Here is a 27,095-nt window from a genome sequence, read left to right on the forward strand (position 1 = left end):
AGAAATGATAAATTAGGTAAATAAAAAATAAACAGTGGTCCAAACAATGGAATATTATTTAGCACTAAAATGAAATGAACTATCAAACCATGATAAGTCATGGAGGCTTAAATACATGAAGCCAACCTGAAAAAGGCACCATACTATATGATTCCAACTATATGACATTATGGACAATCTAACTCCATGGAGACAGCAAGAAATACTAGTCATTGACAGCGACTGGTGAGTGAGGAGGGGGGCGACTAGGCAGAGCGTAAAGAATTTTTAAGGCATTGAAAATACTCTGTATAATATTATAATGAACAGGTGTCATTATACATTTAACCAAACCCAGAGAATGTGTAGTACAAGAGTGAACCCAAAGGCAAACTATGGACGTGAGGTGTTTATAATGCATCAGTGTGAGTTCATCCTTGGTAAAAGTGCACATTCTGGGGAATGATGCTGACTGGATAAATCCACAGGGCCAGGGAGTATATGGGAAGCTTTTGTACCTTACTCTCCATTTTATTATAAACTGAAAACTGCTCTAAAAATATTAAGTCTTATTTTAAAAAGTACATAGTGAAGCCCAATAAGCAAATCAAATGAAAATGTTTCATTACGTTTGTTTCTTGAAAGACAATAATCTAATCTCCATAAATCCTAATAGCCTCAGGTATCAATAGAATCATTATCTTTTATCCTCCCAGATTAAATATAGTTTAGGAAACAAGACTCCCACAACCCCTGTTCCATTAGTTAAATGTGTCACATGCTTCCGAGTCCATTTTCATGCTCTAGCTTTGTTGATCCTTTAAATCCTTCAGTGAAATGTGATCTTTGCTTCTTAAAAAAATGCAATAAAACTTGGCTGTGGCATGTTATACACCGTAGTCACTGTGTTTATACTTTGTTATCATCCTGTCTAGATTATGAGGTCACTTACTTTTGCAAGCAAGGATAATATCTTAGTTATCTTTTTAAGTCCCGCAGGGCCTAATAGAGTGCTAGCATAGTAGACGCTTCGAGAATTATGACTGAGTCAAACTGTATTATAAACATCTCTATCAAGAGCTAGGTCAATATAGAGAATATATAAACTACCTTTCAAAATCAAAGTCATTGCTAACAATCAACTCAAAATGAGCCTACATATTGCCAAATCAAGAACATATTCAGATGAGCAGGTGACTTGCATTAATAATGAAGTATTTCTACTAAGTAGACAAAATTAACCACTTCCTTCTGGTTTGCATCATTGACTCAAGCCTCTCATACACACCTGCCAGCCCAGATAATGCTACTACCATTTCTCACTTGAATGATGGCAATAATATCCTTATGTTCTGCTTTTCCACCTCAGATCTATGCCCACACACTGTGAAAGTGACTTTTTAAATTCTTTAGTTTTTATGATTTCAGGAATAGAATTTAGTGATTCATCATGTACATAAGATATCCAGTGCTCATCACAAGTACCCTCCGTAATACCCATCACCCATCTAGCCCATCCCGCACCCACCTTCCTCCAGAAACCCTCAGTTTGTTTTCTGTATGCTAAGAGTTTCTCATGGTTTGCCTCCTTCTCTGTTTTTATCTTATTTTTGTTTCCCTTCTCCTATCTTCATCTGTTGTGTTTCTTAAATTACACATATGAGTCAAATTATATATTTGTCTTTCTCTGACTTACTTTGTTTAGCATAATACACTTTAGTTCTGTCCACATTGTCACAAAAGGCAAGATCCCACTCTGTTTGTTGACCGCATAATATTCCATTGTATATTATATACCACATCTTCTCTATCCATTCATGAGTAGATGGACATTTGGGTTCTTTCCATATTTTGGATATTGTCAATATGTTGCTATAAATATTGGGGTTTATGTTTTCCTCTGAATCAGCATTTTTTATCCTCTGGATAAATACCTAGTAGTGCAATTGCTGGGTCATAGGGTAGTTCTATTTTTAATTTTTTGAGGAACCTCCATATTGTTTTCCAGAGAAGGTGCACCAGTTTGCATTCTGACCAACCAGGCAAGGGTGTTCTCTTTTCTCCATATTCTCCCCAACATCTGTTATTTCTTGTGTTATTCATTTTAGTTATTCTGACAGGTATGAGGTAGTATCTCAATGTGGTTTTGATGGGCATTTCCCTGATGATGAGTGATGTTAAGCATTTTTTCATGTATCTGTCTATTGGCCATCTAGATGTCTTCCTTGGAAAAGTATCCATTCATGTCTTCTGCCCATTTTTCACTGGATTATTTGATAAAGTGATTTTGATGAAGCAAATCTACTTGCGTCACTCCTGTATCCTTCTATGATTTCACTTTGCTCCTATGATTAATACCAAATCCTTCAACTGGCTAAAACCCCAGGTTCTGGCTGCTGCCCATCTTTGTCTTGTGCTACTCCTCCATTATTTCAGTTTGACTATAGTGATCTTCATTTACTTGTTCCAACTTCATCATGTGTCTTTCTGACTCAGAGCCTTTACGGATCCTGATCCCACTGCATAGAATCCTCTGCTTCCACCATCCTCCTCATCCCTTGGATCTCTATTTTAAGGTCACCTCTTCACGGATGCCTTCCTGAACTCCTAGACTAAATTGGGTGTCTCTATCACAGGCTCTCATAACACCAAGTAATTTTTTCTCAGTCATTTTATGGTAGTTTATAATTACATATATTTTTTGAGAAGTGATTAATCTCTGTCTTCCTCACTAGACTATGAACTCCATGAAGGCAGGTATCATGTCCATTTTGCTCACTACTTGGTGTGCTGATGACAGGTGGCAGCTGCTCAAGAAACATTCCTGGGGCACTTCAGTGGCTTAGTCAGTTAAGCATCTGACTTCAGCTCTGGTCCTGATCTCGCAGTCCATTGGTTAGAGCCCTGCATCGGGCTCTGTGCTGACAGTTCTGAGCCTGGAGCCTGCTTCAGAATCTGTGACTCCCTCTCTCTCTGCCCCTCCCCTGCTCACTCTCTGTATCTCTCTGTCTCTCAAAAAAATAAATAAACATTAAAAAATTAAAAAAAGAAACATTCCTTTAAGGGATAAGTGGGGTGGGTCAAGTTGTGGACCTCCTTAAGATCACGCAGTCTTGAGATCCTCACAAGCAGTATTCTGGAGGGATCTCACGTCCATTGTGCTCATTACTTGGTGTGCTGATGACAGGTGGCAGGTGTTCAAGAAACATTCCAGGGGAATCTTAGAATCTTGTGGAATTACATGACCTTTCGAGATTTTTCTTCTACCTGTCCCATCAGAAGATCGTAGCCTATGTTTGAATCACTCCAGTGACCAAAGCATACAGCTCTAGGCAATCTATTTCATTTTTGGGAACAAAGACTTTCATAAGGATATTTTACTATGCTTCAAGTATTTTTTTTTAGCTTCTACATAAAGATTCTCTTTAGCTTCCTGGAGCCAACGAGAACAAGTCTTTATGAAGACCAACACATATTAAAAAAATAGTACAGGGGTGCCTGGGAGGCTCAGTCGGTTGAGTGTTTGACTTCAGCTCAGGTCATGATCTCACGGTTTGTGAGCTGAGCCCTGAATTGAGCTCGCCGCCGTCAGTGCAGATCCTCTGTCCCCCTCTCTCTGCTCTTCCCCCGCTTGCACTCTCTTTCTCAAATATGAATAAACATTTATTTAAAAAATAATAAAAATATAAAAAATAGTACAGGTTTGTTGAATGCCTTTAAAAAGGAGACCTAGGTATAGTCTCTTAACTCTAGGCTAAAATTCAAATCACAATTTAAAGATTCAAACTCAACTTCCAGCTATTATTTAGCGTTTTGTGCTTACAATAAGGGGCTTGGCTATTCTTTCTTTTTGCTCTCTCAACAGTCCTGTCATGTACCCATTGTTTTCATTCTAAAGGTATGAAGTTTGTTTCGTGATTATCAGTTACTGGATGCAGGACACCAAATTATGAAATATAGCTAGAATAACCTTTGGTCCTAGGTTTGCATCTAACTAATTAGGAACAGTGGCTATCTGATAGGTGGCTGATCTCAACCATTGTTTTTTACAATATGAGCTTTTAGCTGAATCAAAACCAAATTCAAATAACATCTCAGCCACTTACGAAGCTCATCTTCAAAAGGGACATAAGAACACCTATGGCACTGTGTTCTGGAAAATAAGTGTCACAATTAAGGGACTGAGCACTGTGTTAGAACACAGGTTATACTTGGTATATGTGAAGCCCACTTTTTTCATTCCATCTTGCTTTAAGACATGTCCACTTTTGAAATCACTGGTTTTTAAGTGATAAGAAGTGATAGCATTACATTACTTTCTGCTACATAACAAGCATTAATTAAAGGTTGGTGAGGAAGATAACAGAATCAATCCAACTCATTAAGATTTGCAGATTGCACTGAGGCTATCCTACAAGGAAGAGGTACTGTCCTTTCTAGAAGACCAGATTCCATTTTAGTAAACTCCTCCAATACCCAGATATTACGAGCCTTCATGGGACTATAACTGACATATTCACATTCTGAAGCTTGCCAGAAATACTCTGCTAAATGGCCTCAGGGTAACAGAAATGACTGTATAATGACAATAATATTTTACAAAGTAAAGTTGATATTTTTAAGTGAAAAAAAATTTAAGTTTATTCATTTATTTTGAAAGAGAGAGAGTGTGAGCAAGGGAGGGGCAAAGAGAAAGAGAGAGAGAGGAAACCCCAAGCAGGTTCTGCACCATCAGCACAGAGCCTGACACGGGGCTCGAAACCATGAACTGTGAGATCATGATCAGTGTTGAGATCAAGAGTCAGATGCCCAATGGACTAAGCCACCCAGCATCCCTAAGTGAAAATTTTAAGTAAACATATTGAAGTAACTCACTGACTAGGTGGTAAACTTAAAATTCCAAAGTGTACACAAACTAAAAGCTAGAGTCTCATAATGTTCTGATAAAGGTGTTAGTGACAAGGGCAAACATGGGCTCAAAGCTTAACTTCTTTCAGCTTAATACATAAAAGATGCCATGTAATAACACAGGCTCCATAAAGACTAGTGAAAAATCTTTCACTTGTATTATGGGATAACACTTACTCTTGAAGACATAGGAAATTCTAGTAACATGGGTTAATATACTAAGAAAACTTGCTAGAGACTTGTTATTATAAATTTCCAAACTGTTATTAGAATTTATAGGCATTTCCTTGGTGTCTTATTCCCCTCAGGCTGCCAATAACAAAATACCATAGGCTAGGTGGCTTAAAACACAAGAATTTCTTGGGGCGTCTGGGTATCTCAGTTAGTTGAACACCCAAATCTTGATTCTGGATTGGGCCATGATCTCGTGGTTTATGAGTTCTAGCCCCACATCAGGCTCTGTGCTGATGCTGTCAAACCTGCTGGGGATTCTCTGTCTCCCACTCTCTCTGCCCCTCCCCTGCTCACTCTCTCTCTCTCTCTCCCTTAAAATAAACAAATATATTTTTTTAAAAACCCAGGAATTTCTTTCTCCATTTTGGTGGCTCAGAAATCCAAGACCAAGGTGTGGCTGATTCAGTGCATTGGGGGCCTCCTGGCTTGTAAAGACTTCTCGCTGTGTCCTCAGTTGGTGAAAAGGAAAGGTCCTCTGATCTCCTCTTCTTCTAAGGACACTGATCCCATCACAGGGCCCCTTCCTCATCATGTCTCTAAACCTGATCAGCCTTCCAAAGGCCCCACCTCCAAATACCATCACACTGGGGTTAGAGTTTCAATAAAAGAGCTTTAGGAGGACATAAGCATTCAGCCCAGGACACCTGCTAGTATAAAACCCAAACACATTAATCTCATAGTGGCGTCCACCACTCTTTAGGAGATTAAAAATCAATAGGGATAAAAAGAACAACCCTGAACACTTTGTTTGATAAATTCAGCAAGTCACTTCATCAATTTTGATCTCTGTTTGGCAACCCACGCTATTTTAGCCTTCTCTGTACTTTGGAATTTGCCACAACACTAAAAGAAAAGGTTGTTTGTATATCGAAGGAAAATCATTCAGGATGTCAGATTAGAACATGAGAAAACAAACATTTTAGGTTCAGTTTCATACTGTTGGTAACAGACATTGCACAGGTCAATTTACTTAAAGAAACAGTGTCGTCTTCATAAATGCCATATTGTAACTTGGGCTATTCAGATAAAAATATAGAGAGACTACGGGCCTATCTTCAGGAATGAGGATCCATGAGGCTCCAGTAAAGGTCATACAAATAATGCATTTCGGGGAGCTTCTCTCTTAGCCCTTATTTTACCTCTCTCCACACCCTTCCTTCATAGACTTTCTCTGGCACACAATGTAATTCTAATAACCTGAAAGAATGAACCCAAGCAAATGAGCATTTTATCTATTTCTAACAATCACTGGCTACACAGTATTCATGAACAAACACATGCACATCCAAGCATGTGCCTATCAAACACCCAATCCCTCCTCACCATATGTGCCCAGAAACACCTATGTGACCAAGGACAGTTAGCATTTATAGTTACTACCATGGACCAGACACTGTGATAAGCACTTTACAGGCATTTCATTCAAAAGCTCATAAAATGATGGTCATCTGGGTGGCTCAGTTGGTTAAGTGTCCAACTTTGGCCCAGGTCATAATCTCACAGTTTGTGAGTTCGAGCCCCACCTGAGGCTCTGTGTTGACAGCTCAGAGCCTGGAGCCTACTTTGGATTCTGTGTCTCCCTCTCTCTCTGCCCCTCCCCTGCTCAGACTCTGTCTGTCTCTTTCAAAAATAAACATTATATAAATAAATAAATAATAAGATAAAAGCTCATAAAATGTAACTATGAGGAAGATGAAACCAGTCTATTTACAGACAGTGGGACTGAGCTGAATGGTTGACTAAGTAGTTAAATGTAGAAAGACCAGAACTCCGGGGAGTGTACTTTCAGGAGCACTGGAATTCAGTCGCTTTAGTAGACTGAAATGCCGAGAACATGCAAAATCACCCAACCTCCTTCTTGTTTCTCTCTTATCTCCACCCCAAGTGCTTGCCAAAGGCAAAAATTTAAATAAGGTGAAACCCTCATCAGGAAATTTCTAGGGCATTATGGTATTTTGAAAGTAACAATACAATCCCCCCTAGTAGAAAAGATATCAGAACGGAATGCTTATCTGCAGCATTCACCTTACCTTAGAAAGCATATAAATTAGTTCTTCTCTACTCATTAAAATTGGGCTAAAAATATACACTAATTTCCATAACATTTTTATAGGTTTCTAGGGGAGTCAAACCCTGTTATCAAGTGAGCAAGTCAAACATGTTTATTGAATGAGTCAATGAACAATGTGAATATATATATTTTTTACTTCATAAATTCCTCTTTTCTAGACTTACTAGAAGATATGGTGACTTCATTTCCAGCAAAAATAAATGGCATTGATGTTGGTGGAAACCACTGTAAAGAACTAGTATAAAGCATTCATAGCTTTTAATCTCAAAAGTATATGCACTGATCATTGAAGCAGAAAATATGTAAATTTGGGGGGGAAATGAACCAGTCACTCACTCTTTACTAAACGGAACTGGCACTTGGTGCTGGGAAATGGAGTAAAATGATATATACTTAGTTCTAAAATTCCAAGAATAAATTAAGTACTTAAGTGTTTTAAAAGGCTATTTTATCATAAAACAAGAAGGAAAGGAGGCGCTGGGGCATTTTTTTCCTACAGAATCACACTCATGCTAGACTGATAGCCTTGAGCTCCTGCTTCATTTTCTGAGAGCTGGCGGCGGGGCAGTGAACAAAGGCTTTAGTAGCTCCACAGCGTCACAAGACAAATCAAAATTCTCAAAGCATGGAGTTGTGTGGCCTGGTAACTTCATGCGTCTAATGTCTGCTTTCAGCTCCTACCAAGCAGGTTGAAGATGGGGATGCCAGTGTGGTATAGCTACCTGCCCAACTTACAAACTGCTAGCTTACCCGTGCAAAGTATGGGCAGTCTTCACCATAATGTCTGAATCCAAAGGGGTGCCTGACTCCCAGTTTCCCTGGGGTATTAACAACATGCCTACTCACACCTGAACGCTGACCGTCTGATACAGAAACCTTCCTACTGCATACATATCCCATGTGCAGATATGCATCACTGTGTACTTCTGCATTCTGTATTCATTTTAGAATATACAGGCTTTTCCCCACAAGTAGTTAGGGAGCTACAGTTAAAAGGAGTCTATAACTAACAAACAAACCAAACAATCTATGTATATAAGTTATGTGGAAATGTATACGACCTTAATGGCTTTCTAGCCCTTTTTATTGATACTGTATTTATGGAAGTTTGAAGGTTATAAAGTCAACAGTGTATCCATTGGTCTTCAGAGATTTTCAGAACTCAAGCTACCTGGTAATTTTCAAATTATATTAATGTCAAAAGTATCCCCAAATATGTTCTATTCATTTTCAAGAATGGATAGAATTAACCTAATTCTAGTATCTCTGTGGGCCTAATTCCTTTTTCAGCATTTAAAAGCTCAGTGGGGGCATCTGGGTGGTTCGGTCAGATGAGCAACGGACTCTCAGTTTCGGCTCAGGTCATGATCTTGTGGTTTTGTAGGTGCAAGCCCCATATGGAGCTCCATGCTGACAGCGCAGAGCCTGCTTGGGATTCTCTCTCTCCCTCTTTCTCTCTGCCCCTCTCCAACTTGTGCTGTCTCCATCTCTCTCAAAATAAATTAATTAATTAAAAAAATTTATAACAGCCCAGTGGAAATCTCTATATCCTGTGATGAGTTTGCCATATTTGGTTACCTTTTGATTCTACTGAGGGGATTCTATGCATCCTCTGGCTCAAGGCTGGTCCTGGTTGGGGAAGACTCTAGTTCGGTATCAGTTCGGCCCTCAGACTTCTTACTTGCTGCCTGGACACACTTCCTGTAATCCAGTCTCCTTGTGCTCTGTGCCAGGGTCTTGTGCCCCCTGGAGTTTGGATTTCTATTCCTTCCTAATTTGCTGTACAGATTTTCCACATGAACTTAAAATACTTGCATTCCCTTGTCAATATGAACTTTGTGTTGTTTTTCAGATGCTCAATGTCAGCTTCCCTGACCTAACAGATCTGCTCCTGGCGCCCTCGGGCTGCTCCATCTTGTCCTTCTCAGCCTTCTCCCCAACCCAAGCCTGGCAGTGGCACTCAATGTTTAACTTCACTGATATTCGCAAACCAAGTTTGGGGTTTGCAATGGAAATGCTCCTCCAGCCCCCACCACAAAAGGGGAAAGGATTATATTACTGGCACTTTTAAGGGTTGCCTGGGCAAAATGAATTTTAAAATCAACTTTTATTCAATTTTATTATTTAAGATTATATTGCCTTTTGCCTCCACTAGGGATCATTGATCCCAGTGTACCATTCCCGGCATGTTATTTATCCATAAAATTAATAGAGAAAATGCTACTGGTTTCTGACCAAAAAAGGAGAGTGGCAGAGGGAAGAGTCTCCAACTTTAAGTGCAGCATCTCAAAACTCTGAACTACTTTCTCCTGGAAGGGAATCGGGCAAAGTCGTCACAGGACTTGTCTTCATCACCTGACAGTCTAACGGTAGTTCCTGATCAGATAGCATAGTTTTTAAAACAGTTCCATTCTATTACTCTCCTCCCCTCCTCCTCCTTCTCCTCCTACTAGTACTACTATTACTATTATTTTACCTTTGAATAGATCACAGCCCAGACATGAAAATATTGTAGGCTTTAGAAAAAGACGAGCCATGGTTCCTATTCTGATTTATGAGTCACCCTGTCTGGAATCTTTAACCTTTCTAAAACTCCATTTCTTTACCTGAAAATGGAGATCATGAAACAACTCCACATGTTAGGCATGGGAGATTCAGCAAGATGATATTTTGCTCTTTTGTCATAAGCACTGGGTGTGCTGTTGTTATGTACACACAAAACCATACAAAGTAGTCACATCCTGCATACTCCCATATGTCCAGAGACACCTGTCTGAGAACTAACAATGGCGGCGACCATGTACATTCACTACCATGTACCAGTTGCTGTTCTAAGCACTTTGCATATATCAGCTCATTGAAATACAACTGAGGTAGATACATTTAGTCTCTTAACTTTGTAAGTTATAGAAATGGAGAAAAGTGAAGTTTAAAAAGTGGTTACAGGTGTAAAGCCAAGAACTCTACAAAGTGCAGTAAGACCTCATGGGGATACTGCACACTTGCCTAAGTAGAATGTGGAGTACAAAGGGCTCACTCGCCCTCCTTGCTTCTCTCTTATTTCTAAGCAATGGGTTTTTCAGAAATAAAAATATAAAATAAGGCAAATCCCTCATCATTCAATGTCATTATCACCATCATCACCATCACCGTGGCCACCACCACCGCCATCATCCTCATCATCTCTATGCCAATGACTTAAAAAGTTAGAATTACTGGCTCTTTGGTCGTCCCCTACACCCTATAAAACCTGACGAGCAAAATACTATATTGTGCATTATTTATGCCATCTTTTTACTAAATATTTGCTTTTCTAAGTATAAAAGGATCAAAATTATAGACTTGCTCAAAATTGCTTCCTTCAATTTACCTAGATTTTAGTTAGTATTCATACACCTGGGATATCTTGGCAGCCAAGCACTATAATTTAATTTTCTCAATGCCAGAAATATGCACAGTAAAATCTATAGCTGCCTCCCACACCTCCTTCTTTACAGAAAGTTTACATCTCATTATGGCCTAATTTAGGTGAATTCTGCCCCTGGAATTAGAGTCCATCATTGCACCATCTTCCCTAATGAGAGGAAAGCATGGAATAATAACATGATCAAGAAAAGGACAACCATCAATTTGGAAAGTGGAGTCTCACTGGGCAATAAGAGGCTTTAAATGCCCCCTGTGGGGCACTCTCTCTAGGTTTTCCTTGGTATTCAGGTTTACCTGGTTTCCTTTCATATTTCCAACATAAAAGTGAGCTCCACCATATGTTTCTTCATGATATGATTATTCCACAAAAATTCTACATATATTTTAAGTCCAGCAAAAAGTTCTTCTTAATTTTATGAAATCAGCAAGTGTATGGTCCTTTAAGAACTCTGCCACCTTTTTCAATAGTAATTAAAAATTTAGCAGATAGTTCATATATAAAACAACACTATGTTAATGTTCTTGAAAATAAGCTGGTCTGCTCATGATGATTAGAAATCTAAAATTATGCAAGAGGATTTCAAATTTATATTCTTCCTAATAACCATTTCTCACAATGTATGTTTTATACAAGGCTAATATTCTTTCTTTATTTCCTCTTTCCCTCTGTCTGGACTTGCCATCATCATTCTGGCTTCAGCACATAATGTGTTTCCTTGTCTGAACCCTAAATTCAACCCCCAGAAGCCCGAGTAAACATTAAAGCTGCCCTAGACACCTATTCAAGATACATACACATATGGGTGTCAAAGACATATTAAAAATATTAGGCCTTAAAATTGTATTATTTTGTAATTCATTGCTAAAATCTTCTAACAAGTTCAGTTTACATGAATTGCTGAACAAGTAATGTTTTGTTTCTCTTTCTCTTTCTCTCTGATAATAGAGATAGAGACAGACAGGCAGACACACACACACACACACACAAGAAAGATGAAAAGCCCAGTCTTGAGTATCATGGAAATAATAGATCCATTTTGTAAGTTAAAACTTGCTGATAATTATCTATCACTGTATAGAACTGTCCGTGGTTTGGAAAAATTCGAGGATCACACAGGATTGTCCCATATTTTTTCTGTGAGGCATCCTAGCTTCTTTCAAGGGAAGGAAACCTGATGTCATGAAATCTGTATTTTTAAACCTTCAAATTGTTGTGAAGGTTTCTGTTCTCAAAACCTTGATACTTTCTGTTCTGTTCTCAAAACCTTGATACTTAGATTTAAATCAGGGATTCCCTTGCTTTTCCAAAGGAGAATCTGCTTATTTGTTTATTATTTACCTGTATTTCATTTAGTTGTAAGAGCGTAGGGCCAAAATAACATGACTTCCTGGGTTGGAGAAAGCTAACAGGGCAAATCAGGGGTTCACAGAGGAAGAAGACTGGTCGTTACTAAGATGAGTGCCAGCAAGCCCGCAGCCTAGAGAAAGGCATGTGTTGGCAAATTGAGGCCAATCTGTTCTACCTTTTGGAAATCACCGAGTGTAACAGTGACAACTCACTGAAGTGTCTCTCTGGTTTAGGATCAGACATTTGGCTACCTCTACCATAAATTATGTAACAATAACTTATAAAGAAGTTGAAGATAATTTATAAGAACTCCTTTTGTACAAGGCAAATTCTGCACACATACCAAACACTGAAAGTTCACCCCTCCAAAGAGACTCCCTACAATATTTAGCACCAGCCACACATTATACATAATGGCACTAAAGAACACCTTTTTCTAGAGGAGAGACACCTTAATGAAAACACCCTCTGGGATAATAATATGAAACTAAAATGTTTTTTTTCCCAAGACTTCTTATGTGCAGATCATACTATGAAAAGAAGTAGCAGTCAAGATGGATTAGTAAAAAAGAAAATAAAAGCCTACAGTTCTCTACTGTTAATTATACCAAAAGTACTTTCTGTCCTTTATACAAAAAAGCCATGTGCCCTGACATTGTGTAATCTGCGTGAAATTCTATGTAAAGTTACAGAGTTATTCATTAGGTAGATATGAGGCTGAATTGCTCAAGATAGTGCTATGTTTTTAATAAGAAATTAATAAGGAATCCACCAAATAAGACCAAAAACAGTGACTGGTACCCATTTTCAAAGCTCTTCCATTATTTAGCTTGGAAGATTAAGATGCTTCCACTAAAAACCACTTGCCATTTGGTAATAGCTAGAATATTTATAAGTATCCCTTTAGAACTAGAGGGTTATTTGACAATGCAGGGCAAAATACTGATTAATCATCATGTAACTGATAATGCAATGCATATTTTAACATAACTTACTTCTTAGTAACTGTCAAAATGCAATTCTTAGTTTATATTGGAATCCAGTTCTCTAAGAAAGACTAATTATGATGTTGTGAAAAGTTGCCTAGAATTCATCAAGTGAATTCTGTATTAATAATGAATGTAGTGAATAAGATCTACAGAAGTTTTCCTTAGCAAGCAATATTATGATTAAGTTACCTATAGTAAGTCAATACTATGAATTGACTCATAATGGAAGTTCACTTGTTAAACAGAAGTACCTGTATTTGGTATAAAATTTCTAAATTAAAGAGATTTCCATCATTTACTATCAAGTTTGAGTAGCAAATGAAAATTGTACCCATGCAAAGTATTTAGGTACAAGCAATTAAATCCCATTACCTTATAAATGTCCAAAAATCCACACTGGTGGTCAAATCTGGTGTACAGTTCGTTCAGCATGCTGATCACCTGCATGGGGGTACACTGGGCACAGATGGCTGTGAACCCAACAATGTCGGAAAAGAGCATGGTGACATCATCAAACTTTCTGGCCTGCACCTGCTGTCCTTGCCACAGCTGCTGGGCTACATCACCGGGGAAAATCGAATACAGAAGATCCACCGTTTTCTTTTTCTCTTCTTCCAGGGCCTGGTGAGTTCTTTCCAAGGTCGCCTTTAGTTTATCCATCCTCTTCTTCAAGCCATCTTGAGCCTTGGCCTGCTCACCGACCAGAATGACATCTCGAGTGGCATCATGGATAGGGATGTCTGAGAGATGCAGCCCCCGGCCCATGAGTTCATCCAACTTGTCTACACACGGAGAGCCCAAGAATAAGATGGAATTTGACTCTGGGACATGGATCATCTGTCCTTTGACTTCCATCACCTGTAAAATTAACATGAAACTTTCTTTCATCAGTGCTCTTCATATAAGCAGGTTCACAAAAAAGTGTATTTATTATGCTGATGCAGAGGAAGAACATGAAATGTACTAGTAGATATGCTGAAATTCTTCATTCATATAAGCATGTTGAAATATGGTTTGCAGCCAGTGTAAACATTCATGGTTCTGAGCAGAAACCTTTGTTATTATCTCCCACACTGCCACTCTCCAAAGATAACGGTGAGATGAAGAGTGAGATCAATGAGAAATGAAGCAGGAAAACATTTTTTATTCAAAATGAAATTACACTCAGGCACATCACGAAACTGGCTCATGAGTCAGTTCAAAACCTTTCAACCTGCTTAATAATAAAATTAAGATAAATCTATCTGTCAAAATAACTACATTCAATTTTCATTAAAATAAGACTCCGAAAAAAGGTCCAGAAGATTAGAATAAATCAAAATAATTGTTTAGCCTTATGTAAGTCATTTTCAAATAGTTTGTAGGCCTCTGAATATGGAGTAGTTCTTGCACTGACTGGGTTAGGGAATAATCTACTTGATCTTAAAAATAAAAATTTAGGGGTACCTGGGTGGCTCAGGCAGTTGAGTGTCCAGCTGTGGCTCAGGTCATGATTGATTCCCTGGTTCGTGGGTTTGAGCCCCGCATCAGGCTCTGGGTTGATAGCTAGGTCAGAGCCTGGAGTCTGTCTTTGGATTTTTGTGTCTCCCTCTCTCTCTGACCCTCCCCTGCTCACACTGTCTGTCTCTCTTTCTCTCTCTAAAATAAATAAGACATTAAAATTTTATTTAAATAAAAAAATAAAAATAAAAATTTAGGAGCACTTGGGTGGCTCAGTTGGTTGAGCCTATGACTCTTCATTTCAGCTCAGGTTATGATCTCACAGTCCTGAGATTAAGCCCAGAATGGGGCTCTGCAGTGACAGCATGGAGCCTGTTTGGGATTCTCTTTCTCTCTCTCTGCCCTTCCCTGCTCAGGTACACACACACACACACACACACACACACACACACACACACACACACTTTCTCTCTCTCTCAAAATAAATAAACATTTTTTAGTGAAAATTTAAACTAAATATGATTAAGTCAGTATTACCAGGAAGTAACTATCACTCAATGTTCAATATATGCTAAAAATAAACCCAGCAAATCAGAATAGCACTAAAGGTATGCATCTAACAAGATAAAGAATCTCAGCTGTGGTACTTTAAATCCATCCCCCCGTCTGTGCTCTTGGACTAGAGAAGCTGGGGGAACAGACATTTGATGCTTCCCATCAGTGAACACAGGTATATGCGATCTTAACTCAGTGTCCCACAGAACAAGGCAAGGAAAGGAGCAGTGGCTTGAAAGGAAGTAGATGTGGGAGGTGGCGATGCAGATATAGTTATTTGGGTCAGAATAAGGTATCCGATCACACTTGGAGAGGAAGCGGCTGTAATGACCTAGAAAGAACAGCATACAAGTTGACCGGCCGAGATCGCACATCCGTGTAATCTGTGTCACCTTCTACAGCCCCATGGAATGTGCTCAGTACATTTATCTTCTTTTAGTCTTCCTAGCATGAAGTAGTTAGGCTGGTGGATGAAACGAGAGGCACAGAACATGCAGAAGGCCTGCAGCCATGTCTTACTTTGTGCCCCCTGTGCCATCCATCAAGATCTAGTATGGGAAGGAGATACAATTGAGTCCTTTCTTGATGCCGAACTTTTTCTAAAATGAAATGTTTTTTTTTATCTTGTGTAGTTTCTGCTAGTGCTCAGTATTTCATCCTTTTATACATAATACTCTCATTTACTTATTGGAATATTTATTGTTTTCTATTTACTCGAACTGCTCTGGGTGACAAGCATAAAAGGGTAAAAGAAGATCCCCCTTCTCAAAGGTATCACAGTATGGTGGAGGGGGGTGGAGAACAGCACCAAGAAGATACTTCTAGATCCCCCACACCAGGCAGGCTCTTAAAGGACTGCAGACTATGGTTTGAGTACAGAGAAAATAACTGTTCTGAGAAGTATTTCCAAGGTGTTTTAAACCTCCTTAATATGGTTTTGGGGTGGGAGGTGTTGTTAATGGTATATACTTTCCCACTGTCGGGATGGTAAAGGTATAATAAGTAAGATATCCAAAATGTACATCATGATAATTTAAAAATTAGTATATTAAATGTATTCTTAAGATTTCAAGTAAAAGCAAACCTCTGATGCGCACAGATTTGGACTTCTATCTGCTCTCTCTCTCTCTCGCCCCTCACATATCTTTCTAATTAGCTTTTTTCTTCTCCGTCTTGCTTTCTACTTCTTTTTTCCCTACATTCTTTGGACTTCTACTTTCCACACCACCTCTTCCCTTGGTCTCCCTCACTCATTTGTACCACTCCTCCCGTAGTTCCCTCAATGGATCTTCCTCTTTCTCTTTTCTTCCGAGGCATCGACCACCACATTTCCCTCTTTGTTTACTTCTTTGTCTCCATCTCTCTCTGTCTTAAAAGCGGCATCAGTGTTTGTGTATTTGCACGAATAATATTATGTATTATTTGTTATATGTAATAAATAATAGTGATTTTGTTTAACTCACAAAGAGGCCGAATCAAATATCTTACCAGAAATTGGTAAGAATAATAAAAAGAAGTATTTGATGGGGCAAAAGGATTAAAAATCATCCTTTTAGAAATCTTGGTGGTCAGGTTCTGTTAAACTACCAGTGCCACTTTTATTTTAATGCACAAATATCTTAGGTTCCCATCACAAAAATATAAAATGTAAATATGGTCTTGGTATACAAATGGCCCTTAGATGCTTTTTTGAAATCTCTGAATTAGCAGAGCCTGAGAGAAGAAAAAGTAATTGCTTGTCATCTATTCTACAGAATAACAACTCATAAAAGAAGCCCCAACATAGGCAATAAGTAACTTCATTTTTTAATATTTTAATCAGAGAGTTTTTCTTAGTTAATAAATGGGCAAATGCGACTGAAGCCTTTTTGTCTCTATCATAAATGTATCTTTATTTTAATTGATAAATAACATAAATTATTCCCCCATTGTTTTTGTTTCATTTTAATTATAAATTCAGAAAGTCACCATGATCCTCATTTGTTCATTTAGAAATGTGCAAAACTATTACAGGAACTATATATTCTTATGCACAGAAAGCAGATTTGTGGAAAACTGCATAAAATGCAAACATTTTAAGTTTTTACTGCATCTCAAATTACACAAAAGTTTATTTTTTTAATGTTTTAATGTTCATTTAGTTTTGAGAGAGAGAGAGACACACACAGATCACAGATCAGAGGAGGGGCAGAGAGTGAGAGAGACACAGAATTCAAAGAAGCTCCAGGCAATAAGCTGACAGCACAGAGCCCAAAGTGGGGCTTGAACTCATGAAACATGAGATCATGACCTGAGCCGGAGTCAGACACTTGACTGAGCCACTCAGGTTCCCCCTCAAATTATACTAATGTTTAAATGAAAGAGAATGAGGCATAATAAAAATAAACTTTTTAAGTCTATCAGATGTCAGAAATTGGTAAGAATAATAAAAAGAAGTATTTGATGGGGCAAAAGGATTAAAAATCATCCTTTTAGAAATCTTGGTGGTCAGTTTCTGTTAAACTACCAGTGCCACTTTTATTTTAATGCACAGATATCTCTATAAGAACATTTACCACCCCAAACAATAATTAATTGAAAACTGAGTAGCTCATATACCTGTATACTACACATTCTTGTATTTCTGCATATCCTGAACATGGACTAACCCATGCCCCCATGGAGACTCAAGTCTCATGAGATAATCATTGGTAGGAGGCTTATAGCATAGTTAGGAAAGAAGGATTTGGAAGAAGTCAGACCTGGATTTGAATTCCAGTTCTCCTGACATTTAAGTGGGCAAATTTAAGTTATTTATGTTTTCAAAGCTTTGGTTTCTGTATCTCTAAAATAGAGATGAAATGATAATGATATTCATGAGGATGAGCCTGTAGCTGACTCAACACATCTGCTGAGTGCGGGCCAACGGCTAGGTATTGTGCTGAGTACTCAATCTACATGTCGTTATTAAATTTTACTGTACCCTATTACTGTCCTCATTTTTTTCAAGATTTAGGGAGGTGAGAGAACTTCTAAGAATGTACAGGCTAATAAACAGCAGTCAGCATTTAAACCCAAGTTGTATTGACTCCAGAGGACATGCTCTTAGCTGCTGAATATAAGAGTTGCCATGGGGAAGGCGACTGAGCGGCCACTTTGCTGTGGAGAGCTGCGAGCACTGACAACCCCCACTTGCAGACCTGGGATGACCCGAGCCATTTGAAAAGCACCAGCAGCCATTTTACTGCAGGCCAGATAACAGATCCAGGCGCCACCAGGACTGACGACCCCCACTCTCCAATCTGGACTGTCTCAAACTGGAATGCCTCACCATGGAATTCCAGCGTCCCCCTCCCCACCGAAGTGGACAGCCAATTGAATCCTGTCACCGTCCAAAGATGCCCCTACTTGGCTATCAGCCCACCTGAGCTCAAACCCGGAACTCCTGCACCCATAAAACACCTTGCTCTCCCATATCAGGCGCGACTTCCCTGACTCCCCACTTCGGAGTCACGGAACCTCGCCCGGGAATTGCAGACTCCAATAAAGGCCTTCTTGGCTCCATAACGTGGTCTCTTTTTCCTCCCATCTCTGCCTCCATCTATTAAGTCTTACACTGAAGAAGCATGGGTTAGGGTGCTGGGCGGGACCAGAAGGGACAATAATAATTCTATATGTAAACCAAGGTGATGGCAAAATTACCTCACTGAGATAGTCATCATAGGCATGAGAAAAGATAGAAGTTGTTGCTCCCTGTCGATGAAATAGCTACTTGCATTCCTATCCGCTGAAATCAGGGTAGTGAAAAATCACTTCTACATGTGATTTCAGGTATTTCAGATCTTTAGGATATAACTTATGAATACACAGACAAAATGGTATGTCCCTGGTGTCCACAGGGGCCTTTGTTCTCACAGCATAATGTTCACTTTCAAGAATTAGATCCAGAAGGAAAAAACAAAAGTAGGAGACAAATGGCCAGGCAGAGAAACTTCTATATCTTCACAAGAGTTGAGATTCTCCCTCTCTCAAGCCCTCTCCTGAGGCAATGCATGGCTGGAGCTACCAGCAAGAAGGATCTTGCCACAAGGGCCCAGTAAGGAAGTATTCATTTCCCACATGAATGAAAAAAAACCTCTTCTGCATAAAGACACCAGGACACCTTGCCTCTGGGAGCTGGTTCTTCTCCCACAAGCAGCATTAACAAGGGCCAGTGGGAACCCTGGAAGCATAAAATAAACTCAACAGATGAAAATAGCACCCTGTGAGCTCTGAAAATTACACTGTCTTTGCAACTACTATCTATAAAGGTAGGCCAGGGCCTGTATGCCAAACCTGAACAGAGTGATTGCTTGTTAAAATTTTAAAAAAATATGACATAGGATCTGGGGTCTTCTAACATAATAGCCAAACTATCCAGGACATAATAGGAAGCCAAGCATCATAATAAGGACCAGGAAACTCACATCCTGAATGAGGAAAGGCCATCAATTGATGCCAGCACTGAAGTGAATCAGATATTGGAATGATCTGTCAAGAATTTTAAAGAACCCATCATAAAATATTTCAAAAAGCAACTCTTTTGAAGGGAACAAAAAATTAGAAAATCTTAGTAAGGCAACAGAAGAAATAAAAATAACCAAATGTTGATTACAGAGCTGAAAAATGCACCAAAAATTTTGCTGGGTGGGCTCAACAAGATGACACGGGATAGAATCAGTGAACTTGAGAAAGTTCAAGAGACTTTACTCAGTCTGAACAGAGCGAGAATACAGACTAAAAAATAAACAGAGCCATAAGGACCAGCAGAACAACCACTACTACGACCATCAGCACATCATCATCCAACCTTTGTATCATGGCAGTCACCAGAGGAAAGGAGAAAGAACAGGATTGAAAAAACATCTGGAAAAATAATGGCTGAAAATGTCTCAAATTTGATGAACAATATAAATCCACAGTTACGACAAGTTATGTGACCCTCACATCGATAAACACAGGGACCCACAAAGAGGATAAACACAAAGAGACCCACTGTAAGACATGCCTTAATTAAAAGCTAAATTCAAAGAAAAGATCTTGAACGTATCCAAAAGGAGGCATTACTTACTGGCAACAGTAATTTGCATGGAAGCTGGCTTCTCATTGGAAAACTATGGAAGCCAGAGGAAAGTAGCACAGTTTTTTAAATATCAAAAGAAAAGATGTGACCATTGACTTCTCTATCTGGGAAAACTGTTCTTGAAGAATGAAGGGAAAGTAAAGACCTCTGCAGCCAAAGAAAAACTAAGTCTGTGTCCTAAAAGACCTACGCTTAAAGAATGGCCAAAGGAAAATTTTCTAACACAAAGATAGTAAAAGAAAGAATCTTAGAGTATCGAGAAGGGGGGGAAAACCTAACAGAAAAACTAGGCATATGGGTACCTACCAAAGAGCATCTTTCTCCTGCGTTGTCTAAGTTAGATATAATGATTGAAACAAAGATTCTAATACCATCTGCTCTCATCGCAAGTGTACTTATAAGGGAGAAGCAGAGGGAGACTGCGCACGAACACACGTGTGTGTGCACACACAACAATGTGGAGGCAGTGACACAATGGAGTAATGTAACTATAAGCCAAGAAACATGAAGGCGCACCAGCAGCCACCAGAAGCCACAAGAGTCAAAAAAAAAAAAAAACCCAAATTCTCCTCCATACCCTCTGGAGAGTCCATGTCCCTATCCACACTTCTGGTGTGGTTTTGGGGTGATGGTGGGGTTCAGAGCTGATGATCAAGAAGGAATTCTTGGAGATGTCTTGGGTGCAAAAAGGTGATTTTATTAATGCATGGGAACAGGTCTCGTGATCAGAAAGAGCTGCACCAGGGTTGTGAAGAGTGACTGATTATATACCTTCAGGTTGGGAGGGGGTTAGCGACAGTTTAAGTCTCTAAGGAATTTTGGAAACAAGGTTTCCAGGACCTTGAGGGGCTAGCTGCTATTAGGAAAACTCCCTTTATTGCTGTTTACTAAATCCTCAGTCATGAGACCCTTCAGATGCACATCAACAGCCATATGCTTGGAGTATGATTGCCAACCTCTACCTAGATAAAGGTTTGCAAAAGAATTTTTATGTGTTTAACAGGATTCCCTGGGCCCTGGGGAGTCAGGATAAGCCAATATTCCCTTTTGTCCCTAGTAAAGTGTCATCATCGAGACAGCTAAACTCTTAGAGGGAGGCCACGCTTCCTGTTTCAAAGACTTATCAATGGGCTGTAGGCAGTAAGGTAATTCTTCATTTGCCTTAAGTGCCCACAGCACCATGGCAAGCACTGAAACCCCCTTACATCTTGATGAGGTGATATTAGGGCTCCAGGTTTCTGGAGATTAGACTACGGGTCAGATTGCCTCTTGCTTGCAGTTTACTGTTATCCGTAAACTGAAGGGGACTCCTGTCCTGCAGGGCTGTGATCTCTATCAGTCAACCATTTGTTTTCTTTCCTTTCCTTTGTTTTTGGGCAGCCAGGAGTGTCCCGAGGAACATCACCCAACTCCCACCTGAGGATGGGAGGCGCTATTAGCCTGTACTTTGCCCTCAGCCTGCCCTATATGCCCTCATCACTTTGACCTCAGATTCTGACCTTCAGAGCTGTGAAAGAGTAAGTTTCTGCTGTTTCACATCACCGAGTTTATAGTAATTTGTTACAACAGCCATCGGAAACTAATACAGATTGAAACAGCAGTGTTAGCCAATAGGACCTTACTAACATATCTATGATGATCCACTAAGAGCAGCCTGATGCATAACCTTTTCAACAGCTCATGGAACATACACTGAGCCAGACCATATCCTGAGTCACAGAAAAAAAAAAATACAACAAATGTCTTGACTTGGAATTATATACAATATGTTATAAGTGGAATAAAACTAGAAATCAATCACCATAAGACATATTTATAACAGCCAAAACTGGACACAGTCCAGATGTGTTTCAATGGATAAATGATAAAACCTAAAGAGGAATACGATCTAGTAATATAAAGAGTATTCTGCTGACATAAGCAAAATTTTGGCTTAATCTGTAAGGAATTCTGCAAAGCGATAAAATGTTCATTTAATAAAATACAGCTTGTGCTTTCCTGGTTTGCTTGTTTATTTTTATCATTCACTTGCTTGTGTTTTGATTCTTAGACTATAATTATCCAAATAAATCAAGTGTTTTGAAATAAAACCAGTTTTCTCCTAGAGGGCTATTGGTTTTTCAAAATTTCAACATATTCTCTGAATTAATAATTGCTACAATTTTCAAAAACTGTAAAATTTGTTTTTATTTTCTCTGACAAGAATCTTTCATTAAATATTCTTATTAAAGAGACAAATATGAAACTTTTTAAGTGAGGTATACTAATATACTTTAAAGGAAATAAAAAGTATGCTTATTTATTTGTCTGTTTTACAAATATTTACTTAATATCTATGACCTATCAGTACTATGTTACACACTTTAAATATGTAGGAATTTAAGCAGAACCTTCTTGCATTCTTAATGAATTAAAGAGTAAATTCAATAGTAAAGTGATGTACTGGGGAATATTAACATCTAAGGCTAATTAAGATACTTATTCTGTAGATTGAAATGTTGCCTTTTTTGAAATTAGATACAAAGAAATTCATACTGTTTATTGATGAAGTCAGCAACCCCCCTACACCCCCCCAAAAAACCAGAACCTCCAGACATTTCATTTTAGGAGAGAATGTTCAGCACAGAAATGCTTGCTTCCCTCCCTCTCCATGTATCTGGATTTACTCCACTGCTATTCTTCAAATCTCAAAACCTCATTCTAAAAATGGATTTGGATTCTGTCTTGGTAAACTGGTAAACCACATAATAAAGTCATTTAACATTCCACAATTAGATGCCACTTTTCTTTTTAAATCACAGCAGGATTCATATAATATTTAAAGGAAATAGATTTATGTTTCATAATTGAAAAAAGTGTATCAGTAAACGTTTTGGTATTCTGTTGTGCAAATTTTCCAGATGTGAAAGGCTTATGTTTTGCTTTTAGATTCTTTATTCATTTTTTATTGAACAATTTCACACAACGTGGGGAATATTAAATTGATATGTGATGTTTAATACCTTATATGCCAGCGATGCCCTTTTTCTCCCCAAAGAGTGCAAATGGTTGTATTTTTCACCACATTCACACCAGCAGCAAATCACATACATTTAAGGAACAGCACTTAAAGTCTGCCTTGCTTTACCCCCCACTATCAGCCTGCACCTCTCGGGCACCTCTGTCCTCACACTGCCACTCACATGTCCCATGGGTGATTTTGGTTTCATTTCTACATAATGAGTTCAGAAAGTTATAGAAAATTTTTGAAACCACCACTAAAATATTCTGCAAAGAAAGGAAATCTCTTCAAGGAAATATTATAAAAAATAATCCCGCACAAAGCACTAACTCATTGTTATAATAAGGATGAAGGAAGAAGCTTCCTCATAGTTAACAGAGTACAAAATAAGAATTTGGATTTTAACGAATATTGGCCATTTTGACCCAGCCAATTTATCATGAGAATATTCTGATAAGGCCTCAAAACGAAACAGAAACCGTAACTTCCAACTATCCAGTTCTACGTTATTTATGTGTGTGTTGTGTGTGTGAGCATGTGTGCATTTACGTTAAAATGTTTGTTCTCCCATACTTCTTCATTTCACTTCTGTGAGTCAGGGGTTGGATAGAAGATTAACGGTGGCTACTTATTTTTAGTCATAAAAACAGCATTTTTCACTGTGACTCGGTTGCATTAAACATTTAAAAGAAATAACTAGGGTTTGTGCTTAGACTCAGCTTGGCAAAGCCTAATGTGATGTGTTACGAATCTCAGCCATTGGAAAAGCAGAATTAAGGACACTGGCACGCAGAAGGAATTTTCTAACGGGATTAAAGGCCACTTGTTCAGCCTAGGGCATGTACCATACCTAAACAAACATGGACAGCGAAGATTCCAGCTTTTATATGGAAGATTCAAACTTTTATACAGAGAATCATTATCTAAGATATCTTTCCATAATGATGAAAATAGCATGACCCAAGGACTGAGTTTTAAATTTTACTTGATTTTCATTAATTTCAACTAAAATGCATAGAATCACACATGGCCACTTGCTAAGATATTGGACAGCATAGTGCTGATAATAAAATTTAAGCCTCCAATATTCAATCCATTGTTTGGTCTAGATATCATTTTTCATTTGTTTGTAGGTAAGAAATGAATTAGTACTGGGGTCACAGAGATGTTTTTGCTTTTAACAATGTCACATAGAAGTTTTAAGAAAGTATCATGTGTAGGAACTGTACTTGGAACTAAAGATAGAATTGAGTTTAAGACAGTCATGATGTCTGCCTTCCAGGAGCTTATGTTCTAAGAAAGGAAATATATATATCCTAAAAACAAAAGAAAGGGGAAAGAATGGACAGGCCACGGAGGGGTGAGGGACCCTCCTGCTGCAGAAGAAACATACTCCTGAGGCAGTGGTGATCTCTTAAGAGGTAGGAGAGGTTTTTAAGAACACTCTCTCATACACACATCAGAAAATGGAACAACCAAATCAAAACAAAGGAAACAAATAACAAACAACAAGTGAAATGCTGAGTGGATCCTTGATGGGGGCAGAGCAAAGCTAGGCTGCCTGACCAATGTTCCTTCCATACACAGTATGGAGGGATAGATGAAAGGAGCGATGGTGAAACTATAAATGATAGGAGTTTAGAGCCTAGTGCTCCACTTGCCGGCTGAGTAACCAGACAGATCACATGGCCCCTCAGGGCCATCTGCAAGACTAGAATAATTACAATTCTAATGCAGTAGCATTAGGATGACATTTAAATGAGGTAATATACATAAAAAGCCTAGCCTAGTATCCATATATGCATGCACTCAATAATTATTATTATATTATTGTTACTCTTGTTATGAAGCAGCATGACAATGATAATGATTTGGCTGGTGCTACAGACACATTACAAAGAAGAAATGATAATGTAATTTTGTGGAAGAAATTAGGATGATAATACACTTTATGAAGCTATATTTGATAGTCATGGGATATGAGTTAAATAATACATCCCTTTGGGGCGCCTGGGCAGCTCAGTCAGTTAAGCATCCAACTCTTGATATCGGCTCAGGTCATATCATGGTTCATGAGTCTGTGCTCTCAAATCAGAACCTCTTTGGGATATCCCTCCAACCACCCACTCATGCTTGTGCTCTCTCCCTTTCAAAAATAAGTAAGTAAACTTAAAAAAATGCATCTCTTTATTCACCGTAGCATTTTCAGTAACAGTAAAAAAAAAAAAAGGCAGTAACAAGTATCTGTAGTAGATTTCTACTTAAGTGAGTTATGTCCCATCAATTAAAAAGAAAGTTTCACAAATCATACAAAATGCTACCATAATTCAAATATCACAGTGAAGGTTGACTTTGCATTAGCAAAATTTCTCAGACACACATAATCAGTATTTGTCTTTGTAAACATCCCAGGAACATGAACAATGTGTAAGAATTCCTTATCAAGATCATAGCATGCATCAGAAGAAGTGTAACTTGGACACTGTTTCTGACAGTGAAAAGCACAGGAGTTGGCACATGGCAAGGGAAGTGTTCCAAGGCGAGTGAAGGCGAGTTCAAGAACCCACAGAGAAAAGAGAGCACAGCATGTTGACGGCACTCATGAAGGTCCAAACTGATCATGGCAGAGGGCAAAAAGGAATTGACCAGAGGGTCTAGCCAGGTCAAGGCTACACAACTGAGTCATGAACACCAGAAGTGTGCCTACGCCATGTGATTCTCCAGTCTTCTCTCTACTCTCTCTTCCATAACCACCGAGTACACATGTCCAAGATGGTGGAAAAAAAAAGGAGCCTGGGTTCGGAAGTCCCTTTCACAACCCAGCTGCTCAGATACCTGCTCCCACACCTACAATGGGAGCAAGAAATCAATCTTCACTGTGTCAAGGAAGTAAGATTTGAAAACTGTTTGTCAGAGAAACTAGCATTATTTACCTTGGCTAATGCTCCAGGTCTTGGTAAAGACCCATCTCCATCACACACTTGAGAAGTGGTCTAGAATTACACCACCTCCATGCTAAGACCTTGAAGAAAAAACTCCACCATGGTCTTTCCCATCTAACCTGATTTTATTTACTATCATTCTAGCTAATATCACTCTGACTTTAAGGTTCTATGCCATCAGTGAATTATTAGAAGAGTCTGGGATTCTTCATACTAATACCTAGTTCAGTCTGTAATTCTGAATCTAAAGTTTTGTATAAAGGACTAATGTATGGTTAGTTTTATGCTTACCCAACATGAATCATCACTTGCTTTCAATCATCTTTTTGAAACTAGATTACATGTATTATCTTTCATTCCAGTGAGATGATATCAAAGCTTTTCAAGTATACTGTAAATAATTTAAGTGATTTCTTAGATCTAAAGAGTATATAAATTAATACATTATTTGGGAGATACTGAGGAGATGTTTCCTCTAAAGATAAAAATTGCCAAGGGAAGCAATGGATTGGAGACTCTATTTCTTTTTGTTATTTTTAATTTAAATTTATCCTCTGGTTTAATTTGACAGTTATCCAGTTAGTGTAAGAACAAGTCTAAGAATTAAGACTGGAAAAAGCTAAATGATGTGCCCAAGGTCAATGGCTAAGGAGCACACAGGTGGGACTAGAATACAGGCGTCCTCAGTTTGGTCACACCCTTTCCCTCCATCTTCCACTATCACCAAAAAGAGGACTTTGCAAAACTACATGTTCACGTGTATTGTAGGAAACCCTCAGGAAAATCTACTCTACAGATTCCAAGATTCTTTGCACTGTCCTGTAATGTTGGTTTAAATTTCTTTCTCTTGTGAAATAGATGGCACGACCAAAATATGAGTCCACATCTTTTAAATGGCAATAATGGGGATGCTTGAGTGGTTCAATCAGTTAAGCATTTGACTTCAGCTCATGTCATGATCTCACAGTTCGTGAGTTCAAGCCCCGTGTCAGGCTCTGTGCTGACAGCTCAGAGCTGGGACCCTGCTTTAGATTCTGTGTCCCCCCTGCCTCTCTCAAAAATAAACATTAAAAAGTAAAATAAATAAATAAATAAATAAAT

The 27,095-nt window shown here is 38.6% G+C and overlaps 1 protein-coding gene across 1 annotated transcript in view; it reads right to left on the minus strand.

Moving 5' to 3' along the window:
- Positions 1-27,095, minus strand: part of GUCY1A2 (guanylate cyclase 1 soluble subunit alpha 2) — a 275,577-nt gene that overhangs the window by 106,762 nt on the left and 141,720 nt on the right. The window contains exon 5 of the mRNA XM_029915681.1: positions 13,328-13,813. Coding sequence (XP_029771541.1) covers positions 13,328-13,813 — 486 coding nt within the window. The remainder of the gene's footprint in view (positions 1-13,327; positions 13,814-27,095) is intronic.

Source organism: Suricata suricatta, chromosome 11 (assembly GCF_006229205.1).
Source record: "Suricata suricatta isolate VVHF042 chromosome 11, meerkat_22Aug2017_6uvM2_HiC, whole genome shotgun sequence".
Taxonomy (NCBI): Eukaryota; Metazoa; Chordata; class Mammalia; order Carnivora; family Herpestidae; genus Suricata; species Suricata suricatta.